Below are 17,653 nucleotides of genomic sequence, written 5' to 3' on the forward strand. Positions count from 1 at the left end.
CTTCTACAATTATTAAATCAACTTAAGTTGTCAAGCTGATAAAAACAGAAGGACAGTGGTTCTGAGCTTGAAATCAGTCCAAATAGTAAAGATCTGATCAGGACTTTTTGGTCTAATAAAGACACAAAGCCAGTACTATTCCACCATTTTATTCATTTAAACAACAACCGAATACAGACTTAATCATCAGGCCTTCGCACATTTCCCCGTTTGAGCTGCACAAGTCATCACAACTTTAACTGAAAAATAGAGACAGAGCATATTATGCTGTATATTTACTGTATACAAATATTGCCTTTATATTGATTGCCCTAAAAAGACTTAACAGAAGAAACACAAGTTCCCAAGCCCAGATGATTACATTTACTGCAGCCGATCAGGAGACATTTACAATAACGACAAAGCAAAATGTCTCTTTTTTAAATGTAGTGGACAGATGACAGATCAAAAAAAGACAAATTTATCCTTAAAAAAGTAAATATGACATGTGTGTGCGTGTGTGTGTTATCTTGTAAATGCAAGAAAGGAACATGAGTCACCAGCAGGACAAACTTCAACAATATGTCCATCTCCCCAGGTCCTGAGCATCAGACTATCAAATGCTGATGAGCCTGTTGGCATGACAACAGGACAGCCTCAGAGGCCATGGGGTTACCCGAGCAGTGGGGTGATGTGGCAGCAGTGTTTGTGTGTCTGAGGTGAAATGAGGTTAAAGGTTTTGGAGTTAAAGAAAGGAGCTGCTGCTGCTACTGACTTGCAGTGTCTCTGGGTGGGGGGTTAATGGTGTTCAATCATGTGAGTGCTGCAGCCAGATCTAAATATTCTTTCCATGGCTTTGGAATTAAAAAAGGGTTACAGACCAAACTAGTCGTGTTTTCCATATTTTAAACACATTCAAAGCACATATAGTTTGCAGCAATGCTCGTTCTTCAGAATACAAAAAACGGTTAGTGTTGTAGGTTGAATCAAGTTTTTTTTAAATATCTGAAGCATGATTATCCCATTTAATGATACAATCTTTTAATGAATTTTAAAAAGTCCTACACAATAAACATTCCCTTTATCCAACTGAGGTTTGGGAATGTGTTGCTTTTCTCTGTCTTAACCATTAGCACACCGAATATCTCTGGGTTCTGGAAAGCAAGTCTGACATAACAAGACATCAAAAGCCTTAGGTTTTAGGACATTGTCTTATTCTTAGTCTTATTTTTTGTTTTTTGGGCCTTTACTTAAATGTCTAATTCAGGCCTTGGTTTCCATTTATTTGTCTCATAAGTCTGAAAACTCATAAGCAGAATCTCTAAATGTGCTTGAGTTTGTAAATCAAATTTGTCAAACTTATATCAACCTAATTATCATCGTTAATGCAAAGCTTTTAAATAAAAATCCATTCAAACTGCAAAACGCAAAGTGTTTAAATCTTTGTGCACTGAAACTATTGTCTGCCTGGAACAATCAGTAAAACACATAGAAAGCAAAACTGTGCTGCATACATTTTTAAATTGTCAGCCAAAATGTTTTGTGTCCAAGATTTGTAGTTAAGGAGGTAAAGTTGCACATATGCATGCGCAATTACACGCACACACAAAATAAAATAATCATTTAAGATCCACTATAAATCAAACTAAAAGGTTATCATGTCGATATAAGCAGTCATTGGAGCTTCCATTGCCCTTTCCATCTAAATGAAGATCAGCTGATCAAAAGCACCACAACCTACAACTTATAAAGACTCAGAAGATATCCATCTCCCAATAGATTAAAAAGAATGAGGGGGAAGGGATGTCACATAAATATCAAAACAGATTGTGGAGGGCCTTATGAGGTCAACTTTAACCAGGATTATTTGCTAATGTGGTGAGGCAGTGGGTGGATTAGGACAAACACATGATTCTTTGCGGTGTCACATGACAAAAAAACTGTTAGCACAGTTAACAGACATCCTCCACATTGAAGATTCAAATGAAAAACATTGACCGAAGCTCATTTAAAGTGGTCTGCTACTTCTCTGGCTGCATACAATCAATGAGGATCAACACACATATGCGAAACATTGATCCAATGTACTGAACAGAATAGTGAATCCATAATGTTGTACAACTAGTTGTGGCAAAATGATTAATTTTATGATTTAATAAAGACCTCTGCATTTTTCACACTCCTTGTGAAGTTTTAGAGGATTGTTCGGGGTTTTGTACCCTTGACTTGATGGTCAAAGTAAGTGTGTAAAGTAGAAAGGAATATCAGGGATGCCTAGGACAGGGATGTCTGCGGAGTGACACAAATAGAAATGAGCAATTAGCTAGCCTCACTGGCACATGTTGGGTTCTCTTCCTTTGGGCTGACTATCCGGCCCCCACTGTGCTGCTACTGGAGAACTCAGCGGGACAGATTCTGGTTTTGTAAACTGCCAAAATGTGCAAAAAAGCAGCAAGCGGACACAGCAGCTGATAATCTTTTTTTTTTTTAAAGTGACAGCATAATGAGCTTAATATTGTTTTAGTATTTAAAGAAGTAGAAACGCCTGTTACTCATCATTATGAATTCTCTCTGAATACACGCAAAGGAATTACTGGGAAGGAAGTGAAGAAGACAACAAAGAAAAACAGCTGATAAAGATGCAGAAGAAGAAGAAAATGCAGAAGAAGAAGAAGAAGAAATCCTTTTGCAGAGCTAAGCTTCTACCACAATCATGCCACGCAGTTAACACACTCTCTCCCCAGCCCCAAAGGCGACTACGTCTGATCTAGTCGTCTCCTTGGTGACACAAACACTAATCCCTCATTATGGGATGTAGGCTGGGGCGCCCCGAAGCCCCGTTTTTTAAATTCCCATATCACACCACTCCAAACGGAGCAGATTACAGTAATCTGGGAACACTGGAGAAGACAGATTAGATTAAGCTCATTACACACATAAAATATGGAAGAGGGGTTAAAAACTCCCGTCTCTATTGGTTAAACACACTTAGGAACACGCGCACACACACGCACACATCTACTGACTCAGACCTGGTGCCAAATGTAAAACTCATAAATCTTCGGCACTAATTCTCAAAGTAAAGATTGTGGCGTAGGTAAGGTATGTTAAAGTGTGCCTCAGAAGCAGCTTTCACTACTGTGTAAATGCAAATAAGCACAATCCATCCATGTATAACATATTATGATGCTTTGTTGCAGGGGACCACAAAGTGACACATAATGATAAGATCAATTGACAGATTTATCCGGTTGGTTTTACGTGCAGTTTTGATGAAAAAAAAAAGAGGATCGTAGAATCCTGCTAAATATGCTTAAAGTCCCCGATGTAGTGTTTGTATGTGAGTGTGTGATAGCGATACATGATATAACAGTACTAAAGCCAGGTCTCTACTCCTTTACTCTCCTCTCATCCTGTGCGTTTCCTCAGGAGCGATTCCAGCTGAAGCAGGGAGAAAAGGAGTACATGACATTGTACACAGACATTAGGATGTAACACTAGTTTACATTGACAAACCTTACCTCAGCCTCTACCATCTTGAACCTGCCAAGCGCGTCCTTGGCAGCGTCCTATAATAAGACAATGACATGTTTACACAATAAGGCCCAACCCCCAAAACACAGACACAAGTGCAACCTGTTCACCTGTACTCACCTTGTTGCCTTGGCTGGAGTGTTTCTTCACAGAGTCGGAGTACCCCAGGACGCAGCGCCGCAGGACATTTTCATACTCTACACATGTGGTGAGGAAGACGTTTGAGTGGTTGAGGGATACAAGTAAACGTGCTAGTAAATACTTATGTGTATTTTTTGTGAGAGGTACCGGTGAGTAGACTAGAGGAGCCTTGCTCCAGCTGCGCTTTCTGCCACTGCAGCCTGTGCGTGACCTCCTTGTGTTGCAGGACAAGGTCAGACGGGGGAGGCCGCTGCGCCTTTCGATACTCTGCGATCTGAGAGACAGGCGCATTGAGGACGAGACCTTCGCATTAGAGAAATGGATGTTTTGGACGGGCTTAGAGCACAGGTACATAAACTCACACATATACCTTTCTCTCCAGCCGCTCCTTGTCATAGTTGAGGAGGCTGAAGCTGTGGAGTTTGTACTGTGGAGGAGAGCTGCTGGAATGACTGCTCCTGCTGCTCGCTTCATGTTTGCTGCTTGCTTCCTGTCTGCTGCTCGCTTCATGTTTGCTGGTCGCTTCCTGTCTGCTGGTCGCTTCATGTTTGGGTTTAGATCGAGGAGATGGAGCCTGATTCAAACAAACAAACACTGAAACTTCACTGAACTGACGCACTGTCAATATATTTAGTGCCAATGGTGTCAGCTTTTGTTACTCCTGAAGGTATAGTACACCTGGCAGGGGAAAGGTGCGGGGGTTTCAAATATTACTACCAGCAATATTTGAAAGCCGGGCAAAATTCTATTCCAATTTTTTTTGCAGAAGATACAGGGAATTTCAAAAATAAATAACCCCAGCCAGGAGCTAGTTTGCAGCGCTGCTAGAAATCCTCCAATCTTATCAAACCTTCTCTGATCGTTCCATCCAGGTCAGACTAAATTAAACTTGACTCACCCGATCCTTTTGTCTTTCTGGAGGAGGAAGAGAGGACACCGGATCAAGAACCAGCCATTTCTCCGTCACCGCCTGGAGATCGGCTCCCGTTAAAGGCTCTCTGATTGTCACCTTCACCTCCAACTTGCCACCGGTAGCTTTCCGTCCATCCATGACCTACAAAACACACTGTTAGATGGGACTGTACGTGTGCGTATGCATTTGGGTATTGTGCTATCAACACCCACGTCTATTATTTCCCTAACGTCACACTGGTTTTCCAAGGACTCTAGTTTCAGCTGAGCAGTACCCACAACTTTGTCGGTCTTAAACAGGCCTCTGTGGATGCAGAGAGAAGAGTACAAGTGACCATTTACATTTACAGCACAAATGTTGAGTATAAATTGGGAAGAATCTCCTTATGTGTTCCCCGAAATGTTGTGTTTTCTACCCCTTGTGGACGATTTCAAACTTGATGCCTTTGGACTGGAAGACTCGTTTGAGGCCTCGGTTGGCGCGGTTGATGTGGAGTTTGAAAGTCTCTTTAAACTCAGGGTTGTTGGTGCTCTTTACAGTGCCCGTTTTGTCCCTCTGAGCTTCCTCCTACACGCAGATGAATAAATGCATTAAACGCATCCAGATACAACCAGAGTGGGACACACATAATCTACTCAGGGAGTGAGAGAGATTCTTACCGCATTAGGAAAAGGAAACTCAAACTTCACAGTGGAATCCAGATCGTTGGGTGAGACACCTGGAGGTGGAGAGGGAGGTTGAACATGCATTTGACACAATACTGCCTGGTTATTAAAGATGCAGCGCTGCCATACGTACCCGTGGGACATGGTAGGTTGATGCCTTTGATGATGTACAGCATCAGCTCATTTGGTGTCAGGCTGTTGTGGATCCTAAAAAACAAAAACAGGGGTCTTAACCATTTGGAAACAGCAGCCTGGGTGACAGACAACAACCAGCCAGCATCCCCGAATACCAAACAATCCCAACTGTTTATGAGTCACAGAGCGGTTAGCTCGAAATGACACCCGAGCAGACAGAGTGAGTCCATCTGATTCATCTGCCGATCCCGTCAAGTAGATGAGTCATCTGATGTACGCAATGAGAATCTTTGTCATCAAATATGCAATAAAAATGAATAATAATAGTAATATATTTTGTTGTAAATCAGCTTATTTGATGAAATGGCACTTTCTTGTTATTTTGGGTTTGTATCCTTATGGTTGAAATGCACTTATTTAAAGTTGCTTTGGATAAAAGCGTCAGCTAAATGACATGTAATGTAATAAAAAGAAGAATGAGAAGAATAACTAAATTCATTCATTCATTCAGTTTTATCCTCTCAGTTTAAACATCTGTACAAAATTCTATTTGAATCCATCCGAATAGTTTGGTTACATTTTTCAGTGATGGATAATATGAACAAACTGCAACCTCTGAAGTCATTACCATGGGAGAAATGTGTTAAAACGAATTATTTCTGTTGATGTGCTCAAAAAGAGCAACAAGTAATTCCAAGAAAACAAATTATAACAGAGTATAGAGTATTATGTGTATTAAGTGTATGTGGCTGACTTGACGGTGTTCATTGTCCTCTCCTCGGTGCGGCACTTGGGGACTGGGTGGCCCTTGGCATGGGCGTTCTTTAGCATGTCGATGTTCTTCATACACTCTTCGACCAGCTTCTCAAACCTGGTGAGAAACCGAGAGGGATCCTTACACACAACTGATCTGATGTCATACGAAGTCCATGGACTAGACTGGATATGGACTAACGATTGCACGGTCAGTGTCTGATCCCTGCATGGACAGCAGTAATAGGACCCCAGAGGACGCTGTTGGATGAAACCAAATGTATTCTTGCATTTTTAACGGAAGAAATGTAGTATCTTGATAAAAGAAAACAAAACTTGATTTAACTCTAACCCTAGGCAAAACTGAAGAAATTAGAGGCTTAAGATGGCATGATGTGTGATGATTGGTATATGTGAAGATCTGTTAAAAAAAGGAGACCATGAGGAGAACATGCAAAATATTCAGTGATCTTTGTCATTGTACGTGTGGCAATGTCAAACCAATAAACAATCGGTTTGATGCTTCTTCAATAATATGATAAAATCAACTCTAAAACGGAAATTGGCCTATTGCTATAGCTACATATAACACATGTAAATAACATAAAAAATATACCAGAACCAGGTATCTTACTTCAGAGCCTCAGCCACGTTGCCCAAAAGGATGAGCTGTTGAGAGTACCCCAAACATTTCTGTAAAAATACAAAACAAAAATGAGTTGGTCAACAGACAATAGCCAAGACAAATGATACACAACTATTGGGAATTGTCTTTTTAAAAAGCTCCACTAATAGAAAAGTGATGAACAATTTCTTACTACCGTATTTTCGCGACTATAAGGCGCACTTAAAATCCTTTTTTTACCTCATAAAACGACAGTGCGCCTTATAATCCGGAGCGCCATATATATGGATCAATTGCTTGATCCATACTCGTTAACGAGGATCCATTGGAGGGAAAGTCTGGTGCCAGCAGCCGCGGTAATTCCAGCTCCAACAGCGTATATCAAAGCTCGTAGTTGGATCTCGGGATCGAGCTGACGGTCCGCCGCGAGGCGCCACCGTCTGTTCCAGCGCTGCCTCTCGGTGCAAGATGCACGAAAGCATTTGCCAAGAATGTTTTCATTAATCAAGATCGAAAGTTGGAGGTTCAGAGATATTGTTAATATCCACATTAACGTTTGAACAAGGTTACCATGTGAGTGAACGCTTAATAACGTTTGATTTAGCACAGCCCGATCTAGTGGATGCATAACGCAACCCCAGTCAAACGTTTTACTGCAGTATCTTCTATTCTATGCGCCTTATAATCCGGTGCGCCCTATATAGGAAAATAGTTCTAAAATCGGCGATTCATTGAAGGTGCGTCTTATAATCCAGTGCGCCTTATAGTCGCGAAAATACGGTACATTATAATATCAACATCAGGATTTAGAAGGCGCTCGTTCTTATATAATACACATAAAGCGAGAACAGAAAGGTGTGTCCTGACCTCATGCTGCTTCCGCAGAAGATCCATGAGGCCATGGTACTGTTCACTGGAGCGAGAGGAGAGAGGGGAGGTCCGAGAGCGAGCCAGGGAGTAGTCCTCCTCGCTGACTGGAGCACTGGGAATCTGTCAGGAAGGAGACAATTACAAATGCGGTTCGAAACCAAAAGAATATGTCATCCAGAAATGGATGTTTCTAAGCTTGTGTGATATTCCTCAGACAGACAGGAAGACAAACTAACAGAGGAACAGAGTTAATATTCTTGGTAATTACATGCTGGGGTCGAAGCAAAGTATATGGGATATTTGAAACAAAGGTGTTCAAATTAAAGTCAGGAAAGAATGAAAGAAATGGGAGAGGTGAACTACATGAAAGATTAATAACGGAAAGTCACAAAATGCTAATAAACTCACACACAGGAAGACACAGAATGTGCGGCCGTGATGAGCACAAAGGTGTTTTGATTTCATCGCTTGCTTATTTACTACCATCTTCCATCAAAGCTTTTGGTTGTTCCTGTTGCAACATGTCATACGCACACAAACACAATTGATCTCATATTGATAACATATTTATGACCTTTGTGATATCAACAGGTAGGCCAGACTTGGCAGCAGTGACCATGTGTTCCAGTCCCTTGGCGTGACGGAGGTGCTGCGCTGCTCCGGTCATGTCCTACAAACAATTACACGGCAGCAGAGGCATCAGTCAGACTACAGTAACTCAACAGATGGTGCCGAACAGGTGGCTGTAATAAAGATTGACCAAAATATAAAGATGCCAGGGAATCCGTCAGCAAAAAGAAAAGAAAAAAGAAAGACAGAGCTTACCTTCATCTGTTTTGAGCGCAGCGCAGCACGCATAAAAGCCTGTCGCCTTAGCAACAGGAAATCCAATTGGTGCTGGGCTGGAAGCATAATTAAGAGAAAAATAAGTGAATCTCTGCCTCATGTAGCACTATCTATCCTTGTACGGTACATTGTACGGCAGACAGGCGGAACACTCCGAATGCACCTCTAGGGCCCAATTTCAGAGCCGAGGAGCCTCCAGGGGCCTGAGGAGCTGGAGACTTGGCTTTCTGGGCAGGTGGGCGCACTGCAGGCTACACAGCAAGATAATACGAGGGTAAGGGAGAGAACTAAATCCAGTGAGTTATCACTTTCCTGGAATTTACTGTGAGGCATGATTTTGATGTAAGAATCAGCTGGAGCATAGCCAACAATAATAATTCTATGAGCGGGCAGAGAAGCTGTCATGGCAAAAACGCTGCTAGTCTTGCTCAAAAGGCAACCAATCGTATCTTGACAGCACAATAACAACTTCACCATTTGGTGGTAGCTTTGTATATTTACAACCTTGGCAGCTTCGTTTTGTTCATCCTCTTCTTCATCTTCGGCGGCTGCGTCCTGATTAGCTATTTTCATGGCCGTCTCCAGGACACCCATGAAGTTCTGCTGACCCCCCTCTGAGCCCTGAAGTGGAGGACAACCTACAAAAACAACACACACATGACTGTCCGAAAAAACACTTTATATTGCAGCAGAGACATGATCCGGAACACTCTCTGAGAAAGTTACCTGGCGGCACAGGTAGTTCGGACAGGTCGACAGGTCGTCCAGCTTTGTGAGCTCTAATGGCATCCTGGTATTGCTATAACAGAGGACATGGTTGATAATGCTGTAATTATGGAGAATTCCACACCCGGGTAATCTTAGATTATTACATCCTGGTAGTGTTAACTAGTCAATGAATTCCTCCATTGCTATTAAACATGTCCTTTCTTTTGTCTTCTAACCAAATGTATGCATTTTCAAACAACCAACCATATATCATCCAAATCCTCCGTAAAAAGAAAAGATTTACATATTTTCCCTGAAATGCCCCTTAAACAATTCTCAAAGAATGAGAGACTTTATTTCAGGATATTCTGGTCGATGAAACGAGCAACAGAAGTGGTTACAGTGAAAGCCACAGAAGGTGTTTCCCGTTCAAATAAAGTGAGTCACACACCAGTTATTCAGGGAAAGAATATCACACACCACCAAACAGGAGCATAGTGTCAGGAACTCAATAAGAGATTATCTTTTGAGAATATCTAAAGCTAAATCAGATTTAGTTTCGGCTGTATGCTTTATTGCTTCTTTGGGGTGGGGGGGGGTACATGATTCGGCTGTGACAAAAGGTCATGGTGTCTACCTTGACAATGCGCTGGTGCATGCGAGCCTTACGATCATCTCCTTTGCTCTTGGCTCCCTCTGCAGCTGACTTGTAAGTGTCCATCCTCTGCTGCAGGGCTTCTGCCAAAGTGCTGGGAGCAGGGCGGTCTGTGCAGAACACACAAACTTATTATTTTTATATTCAACAGGAAACATTTTGATAATAATTAGGACTGGAGCCACTGGTTTTACTGGCAGCGGCCTCCAGGGTGGGTGCAGGTGCAGCGGGGGCAGCAGGGTTGGAGGAAGACTGAGGAGGAGGAGGTGCACAATGTTCTGCTACTACGTCCCCTGCAAAGAACCAGACATTCGTGGAGGGGTTGAGATTATTATTATCACCATAACCTTAACAAAGTAAGAAGGAGCAAGTTATACACAGGCATATTATTAACTGTGTCATTAACAATCACATACATCCCTCAATAGGTCCAAAATTGAAAAATGCATGCAGTTCAAAGTTCAGTGTTTGCAAATAGTGTGAAGTCCTTTTTTTTTGTTAGTGAGGACCAGCGTACTTTTTCTCATAGTACAGTGTGTGAGTATATTTTTTTCCTGTTTTGTTATGTAAAATCAAATGTACAGACTTTCACATTTGAGGTTTAGCAGTGATGTCTAAATAACTTTAAAGGCAGTCAGTAATCTAGACATGACTTTGGTTGGAATCCAGCCATGCGCATATAAATGGGTATCATAAACCTGTGTTCTGTTGGACAACATTGTATTAATCTGCAGTGATCAACAGTACGAAAAGCCTTAGAAAAGTCAATAAATAGACCATGGTGCAATAATGCAGTTATACCACTCTTGGGAGTGTTTTTCTCCTTGATCTGATAAAGAGTAAAATATATTTGGTAAAGAAATCAGGCTATGGGGTCTTGTTTGTCAGGTATTCCTTTAAAGTGGCTACACTAACCAGGAGGAAGAGGTAGTAAGCGCAGGTCGACGGGTTCGTCTCTGTCCAGTGCCTCCACCAGTATGTCCAGCTTCTGCATAAAGGAAGGTCACCTCCATTAGCATTGACGTTTTCTATAAGGCCAACAAATAGATTTATTAATGTAATAACATTGGCATCGGCTGTGTTACCTTGGCAGTGAGGTAGTGCTGTTTTGCCCGGTCTATGTCGGAGTTCTGTTTGGCGTGCATAGCAGCAATCTTATACTCTCTCTGTCTGGATAACACTGCCTGTTTCAGCTCTGAATGGAGGGAAGTCATATAGAGACAAATGAAATGCACTAGAAGTTCAAAACAAGACTAGGTTTAAAACAAAGTGTTCGGGAGCACTAACAAAAGACGGCTAGCCTTCATGCAGTTTGTATTTGTAGATAATTATTGTTATCCAATGTTTGATTATGTATTTGAAAATACATATCCCTCTTACATCACTAATAAATGTCTGGATAAGGAAATCTGATCACTAGTAAATGAGGAAAAGTATGCAACTCTTAAATGTCAACAACAGTACACATATGCATAGCAGATTAACTCTGAGAGGACAAAATGTGAAGTTCAAATTTAGATAAAAAGAACAACTGACTGTTCTCTAGTAGAAATAAAAACATTACAAAAGAGGTGTTAGATTCGGAAAAACCCTATCAATGCCCATTGTAACAGGTGTGTAGGAGAACTACGGTGGCTGAAAAACATGGGTGTCCCTCTTCAGAGCAAGTTTTTGTCGTTCGTTTTTTTGTAGAAACGTGGAGGTGTATTATGGCGACCCGCATGTAGAGAAGTCGTTCCCTATGTAGATGTAAACAGCTTATTGTAGACTATTTTTTCAGGTGATTTAACGGTTATCATGGTGGACCAATACCACCACATCTTCCCTCTCATATATCCAGTACAGGGTACACAGTACTGAAAGTAGTTCTACAGCGTCCTGTGCATGGTATCATGTGAGTTTACCGGAGTGCTGTGGGTTGGGGTGGCCGGGGGTGAGGGGAGACATAACCGGTGTTCCAGGGGTTAAGGCAGCAGTAGGCTTTGGGGGCACGGTCAGATGGAGTGGCTTCATATTAGGAGCTGCCGGCGCAGCCTCTCTTAGAGGTTTCTGGTTCGTGGGAGGAGAGGGCATGAGCGTGGGGCCCGGCAGCTCTCGCTCCTCTCTGATCGATTCAGAATCGTCTGTGATGCTGGGCTTTCCACCCAGAGCAACTGGAGGCGGGATCTCCTCCTTGTTGACTGGCTGCCCTTTCCTGACAGATGTCAACATGAACTGCAGTGTCTAGAGTTGAAGAAGAGAAGAAAAAAAAAGTTTATATCATTAAAATGAAAAAGTTGCAACATTTAGTTATATAAAGTCTGGGATTCAATTTGCCTTTTTGGACATATAAAAATCAGTTTGACTGAAGGTAAAGTATGGTGGTCAGCTTGTTCGGAGGTTGAATAGAGGTTTCTCCACTTTACCTTTGACCCACGGTCATATCTTCGAACTTTGCTTGCGTCCCCTGCAGCCTTAGCATTTGAAATTGCCGCTTTATACATCTCAATGCGCTCCAGGAGGAGAGACTCCAACTCCGTTGCACCACCGGGAGCAGCAGGCAGAGATGAGTGGGATATGACCCTCACTTTGGGTACAGTCGGTGTGATGGCTGGAGGGGTGGGAGGAGGAGTTTGTTCCTCATCCTCTAAAACCTCATTCAGTTCTGCCTATATATGTATGAGGCACAGATATGAATGTAGTGAAAATAATTCAGCAGTGGAATGAAGAGGATTAGGAATGCAACTCAGAATACATTTTGATTATCAGTCAATTTGCTTAATAAAATTATTTGTCTGTGAACTGACAAAAAAAGAGGTGAAATAGTCTTTCTCAGACTCCAAGGGGATGTCAAATTGAGTATCTAGCTGGAAATAACCAATAGTTGCTTTAAAATTATTATCAAAAATAGTTCCAAATAAATGTTCTGCCAATTCATGGGTTCTGTCAATTAATCTGTTAATTATTTCAGCTCTGAAAAGGGAAAAAACAGCATGCAAGTGTTACCAGCAAGTCTTCATCATCCTCCAGATCTTCATCTCCCATTTCCTCATCATCCAGGTTTTTCATACAAAGCGCTGCCATTCGCTCTATATCAGCCATGGGAACCGGAGCTGTAGGAACACAGATGCATCACAAGCTGCACTAAATCCTTCACAGCACATGGCAACACAATATGGATAAAAAGAGAACCCTGTACTTTACACAAAGACGTCTATAAATTAGAGATATGGAAATACAATCTCTCACCTCTGCCGTCACCTTTCTTCCCTTGGGATCTCCCTCCACCTCCTCCTACCAGATTCAGAAGCTCTGCCTCCAGCTCTTCATCATTTCCCTCATCATCCATCCCTCCACCGGGGGACAGGTCAAGGAGCAGCCCCATCTGAGACACAGTGACAGACAAGTCATATCATACCTGTTGTTGACGTCACACATCTCATTATCAGACATGACGGACGTTACCTGTTTGGCTCGCGCCGCCCCTTGACCCCGGGGAGGGGGGTTCCGACTGCGGCTCATGGACTGATGAAACCCAAAAGTTAAGGAAGGATCCAATTTAGTCGAGCCAATGGAAAGAAGGAGACAACTGTGATGGAAGTGTCCAGAACTGACAGCATGCACTGCTAGTACAACGAGGCGGCACTGACGCTTTGTGCCGTTTTAAATAATAATTCAAACTGTCTCGGCTGTTTTCGTATTGAGTTAGCATCGCTGTGCTAAAAGGTTAGCTCACACCACTAACTATTCATTTTCCCGTGGACCAAGCCTCTTACCTGGGCGGTGTGACGGACCGTGGTGTTAGCGCTACGGTTACTGCTGGTCCGCTCGCTTGTTTAAGAGGAAAACTGCCCACAAACAATTGAGAGAAGCGAGACTACATTCACAAGCCGGCGAGTAATTTAACGTGAAGTTTGAACTGTCAAAACAAGAAACGGTTAACTGGAATTCACTTCCTACATTGCGTCTCCAGTGGCAACGCGCATTGCGCTTTACGGCTGGACGGAACGCTACTGACGTAAAACGCCCATGTTACATTACAGGGCAGATGCTCGGCTCAGGTGGGTGGTTGTACGGCCGCGGGAAACAAAAATATACAGCGACATCTTGTCACTGTCTTCCCACTGGCAATAACCTTTATCAATTGTTTTTTGTTTTTGTTTTTTTTAACTCAGAAAGCACATCATTAATCTTATCTTTTACTTTCTTCATTCAGTCAGTAAACGTAAATTGGTAACGTTAGCCACCTGCATGTTACATTATTAACATTAACGTTAGTTAGAGTTGTCTATAAACTAACCAGATACAACAGCCTCATTGGGAATAGTTTGGGCTATATACCTTACATGTTGTTATGTCTTAACCTTTTTCTCTTTTAGGACCAAGACATGGCCAAAGGAAAAGCAAAGACCAGCAACAGCAGTGGTAAAGCATTTACTGTTATCCATTACACGGGCTAACTAACAAACAATATTCTGTATTTATTAGAAAGAAAATGTGATTCACAATTGCTCCACTATCATTGATATGCTCATTTTAATTTAAATTGAGTTGATCCTTACGTGTTAAGTTGGCACAGCCCAGCCTCGGTCCCTCAGGTCAAAGAAGAGAGAATTTCCTAGTGATGGACTCTCAGAGACTGGTGATATCCAGGCTGCTCGTCATCAGCATCAGGTAATGACATTGAAACCAAATTCAATCACATATTATCTTCTTATCAGGTCAAATTTGAGAGTTCTATGTTTTCTTTATTTTAGGACACTGAAGGAGGTGGGACAACAGTGGATGCCTCACTGTTACAATGCCACCAATCCCCTCTGCAGGAATCTACTGTTAAAGCACTTGAAGAGGGAGAAGAGACTGCAACTACCAACAATGACTCTCTGAAGCTAAAGGGCTTTAAAGGTCATGGCGATAACAATACCAACAAGGTTGAAAAGGATAAGGAGGAAATGACAGCAAAGGAATTTAACACATCACCATCCAAACCATGCACGGATCAACTCCAAGTCTTCTCATCAATCTCTGAAGAGGGTGATGATGCTGCTCTGGAGGATCAACTGGGTGCAGAGGAGAACTCTGCCTGTCATTTTGAGAAAAAACAAGAAGTTAGTCAAGAGGTACCCAGCAATGTGTGCATGACTGATGTCAAGGAAAACGCGAAGGAGGCAGCAGCAGGGTTTCCGGCCAAAAAGAAGCGAAGGATGGGTATGTGTGGTCTGACAGAGAGGGAGCGCAGTCACTTTTTACAAACCAAAAAACATGAAAACGGGCAGTATGTACCGGACAAAGATGGAGAGCAGATCTTTAATAACACAGCTGACCTTGCAGCTGAGGAAGAGATTGTATCGTCAATATCCTCCCCACTAGCAATCCAAGAAGGCAATGTTGCAGAGCAGGAAAAGGCAGAGATGAACCTTCAGTCTAGTCAATGTGGAGGGGAAGACAGGTCAGAATAATGTCATGAGAAAACCAAATATAATGTAAATATCTAACATTTTTTAATTATTCATATCAATAAGTGAAAACACAACAAAGATACTTGATTAGGCTAACAGGATCAAATCAAATGTGGCACGTCTCTCTTGTTGATAACTTTCTTTATGACACACAGGGCGGAACCTGAAGTCCAGACTGCTCCCACTGCCACAGAGGGAACTTGTGTCGATCCAGGCTGCTCAAAGGGAAACAGTTGTGAGGTGGAGGGAGGCGAAAGGCCCGGTCCAGAGCAAACTGGTGCCCCAAAGTCAGACCTACCTGCAGTAGAGAAAGAGGAGGAGCTTTTGGGGAATCAGTTGCAGCAGGAACATGAGGGAGGCACTGCAGAGATTGTAGCTGAAAAACTTCAGGAGCAATGGAAAGCCGGGAATGATGGGTCAGCAGCAGTCGACCGGAGTGCTGCCATCACCGGTTCCTCGCAGAGTGAGGAGACCGAGAATCGTGACGCCACGGAGGCTGCTCTGCTGCAGGTGAACAGTGTGACCAGGACAAGAGGGGAAGAGTTGACTGGTGGTGAAAGGGACGGTGGCCTAGCTGAGGCAGGCGCTTCATTCACACACGCACCGTCAGGAGGGGTCACGGCTGCGCAGCCTTTCGAGGCTCCGGTGACACCCAGTGGATCAGACATTAAAGACACTGTGAGTGGTGGGACAAACTTTGAACGTACCGGTCTAGTAAAAGCTCATAATAGTGAGCTTTCGTTGAGGCCTTCGCATGGTTGTGGCAATTCAAATATTTAAGGAAAATACTGCAAATTTAGAAAGTTAGAGAGAAGTCAGGTAGTTGATTTCTTATTTGCTAACACACTAACCGTCTTCTAAAAAAACAACCGGATCAAATTAAAATTACTTATCATGATGAAATTGTACAGAAAAGGTTGATTTATTTTTGTTGCACACAGTGTGATTCTGATGGTGAGCCTGGTTCTTCTACTGTGAACGCTGAGCCCCCTCAGACCAGGGACACTTCTGACCCGTTTGGATTTGGATACTTGGATTACGTTTCAGACTCGCAGCTGAACACCATCATTCTGACGTAAGGAAGTAGTAACAAGTGGGGGTTAAAATCACACAAGAAACGTGACAGTGGGGGGCGGAAAGTTGTTTCCCCTAGGTTTACAACTTCAAGGGGGTGGGGTAGTAGACAACATATCAACATGCTGTGTACTCAGAGACACATGTTTGATAAGGTCCCGAGAACACTGAGAAGACCCTAAAACAACTGTAGTGTTTTGTTTTAAATTTTCACCTAATTTTCCTCATGAATGGCATGTTTGTGGGTCTGACAAGCTTCTCCTCAAATTTGGTCTCCACAACTCTACATGAATTATTCCTTGTACATCAATATTTTTAACAGTGACATCCAATTTACACATTTTCGTTCTGCTAAATTAAAATATCATTTAAAAAAATGGGTAATTGTTTCAAGCTCATACTTCACTTATTTTTCATCCATCTAACTGTGTACTTTCTCTGCATTTAGTGAGGAGGAGGTGATGGAGAGGGAAGAAGATCTTTGTTCCGCAGATCATGAAGATGCTACAGACCTGATCTGTGGACTCATCAAAGAACTCTCCACTCTAAAGTATAGAAACTCATTATTCCTTCATTTAAACATGATCTCTTTTGGTTTTTGTTTCCTTTTGGGCCACTTAATCACATTTTTCTAAACTCCCCACTGTGTTCATCCCCTCTTCTCTCTCTTCCCAGTTGAACTTTTGACTCCTAATATAATTCGCCAATTTAGTCCTGCTCACGCCCCTGCGCTCTAATTGGCTGGAGTGTGTCAGTAGCTGTGTCAGCTGTAGACTTCTTGGCACCTTAAAGCTGTAAATGAAAGCTTTGATGGGGTGGATGGTAAATTGATGGGGAAATGTGGAAAATAATTAAATCTATGCTGTTTAGTAGTAGAGAATCACATTTTATAGACAAATTAAAATCTTTCTAGGAAAATAGGCAGACAATCTCACTCCAGTGGCAATAATGACAAACTATGGTCTTAAAAGGTTTAGTCACTCTGCTTAAAATACTCGGTGAGTGGAAAAAAGTTATTGAATGAGGTTATTTAAACTAAATCCGCTCCTCTTCCAGTCGTAGGGTCATGGTCATCCACAGAGAGCTGGAGAATCAGCGCCGCAGTAAAGGTTCAAGAGGCTGCAAACGTTGAGGATGATCTCACCATTTTCATAACTGTTTGTGGGTAATGAATCAACATACGGTTCATCTGTTGTCGTTGTTTTGTTGACTGCTGTAATGTGCAACAGCCTAGTTTTTCATTTTCTCCCCAAATAAAACTGAGTGTTCATTCAAATCAGTCACACAAGTATTTTGTTATTATGAATGTGGATGAGG

The 17,653-nt window shown here is 42.3% G+C and overlaps 2 protein-coding genes across 4 annotated transcripts; one reads left to right on the forward strand and one right to left on the reverse strand.

Moving 5' to 3' along the window:
- Positions 1-133: 133 nt before the first annotated feature.
- On the reverse strand, positions 134-13,721 carry cc2d1a (coiled-coil and C2 domain containing 1A). The gene is made up of 28 exons (XM_037471272.2): positions 13,580-13,721; positions 13,269-13,328; positions 13,053-13,188; positions 12,810-12,916; positions 12,230-12,472; positions 11,729-12,047; positions 10,910-11,019; positions 10,740-10,812; positions 10,019-10,117; positions 9,807-9,934; positions 9,188-9,260; positions 8,966-9,099; positions 8,625-8,712; positions 8,441-8,517; positions 8,190-8,285; positions 7,613-7,735; positions 6,755-6,813; positions 6,122-6,238; positions 5,366-5,439; positions 5,227-5,285; positions 4,983-5,134; positions 4,780-4,870; positions 4,553-4,708; positions 4,025-4,228; positions 3,802-3,928; positions 3,634-3,710; positions 3,501-3,548; positions 134-3,420 (listed from the first exon to the last, which is right to left on the reverse strand). The coding sequence occupies exons 2-28, from the start codon at positions 13,323-13,325 to the stop codon at positions 3,388-3,390; spliced, it is 3,060 nt and encodes a 1,019-aa protein (XP_037327169.2). The 5' UTR covers positions 13,326-13,328; positions 13,580-13,721; the 3' UTR covers positions 134-3,387.
- Positions 13,722-13,736: 15 nt separating this feature from the next.
- Positions 13,737-17,609, forward strand: LOC119217548 (uncharacterized). 3 transcript variants are annotated; one of them, XM_037471276.2, is made up of 8 exons: positions 13,737-13,864; positions 14,183-14,228; positions 14,374-14,477; positions 14,561-15,252; positions 15,418-15,940; positions 16,204-16,337; positions 16,785-16,886; positions 17,393-17,609. In XM_037471276.2, exons 2-8 carry the CDS (start codon positions 14,192-14,194, stop codon positions 17,466-17,468), a joined length of 1,668 nt encoding a protein of 555 aa, XP_037327173.2. In that variant the 5' UTR covers positions 13,737-13,864; positions 14,183-14,191; the 3' UTR covers positions 17,469-17,609. The 3 variants fall into 3 exon arrangements, with proteins under 3 accessions (XP_037327173.2, XP_037327170.2, XP_037327172.2); XM_037471273.2 differs by having other exon boundaries at positions 16,785-17,609; XM_037471275.2 differs by having other exon boundaries at positions 14,383-14,477; positions 16,785-17,609.
- Positions 17,610-17,653: the final 44 nt, after the last annotated feature.

This window comes from Pungitius pungitius, chromosome 9 (assembly GCF_949316345.1).
Source record: "Pungitius pungitius chromosome 9, fPunPun2.1, whole genome shotgun sequence".
Taxonomy (NCBI): Eukaryota; Metazoa; Chordata; class Actinopteri; order Perciformes; family Gasterosteidae; genus Pungitius; species Pungitius pungitius.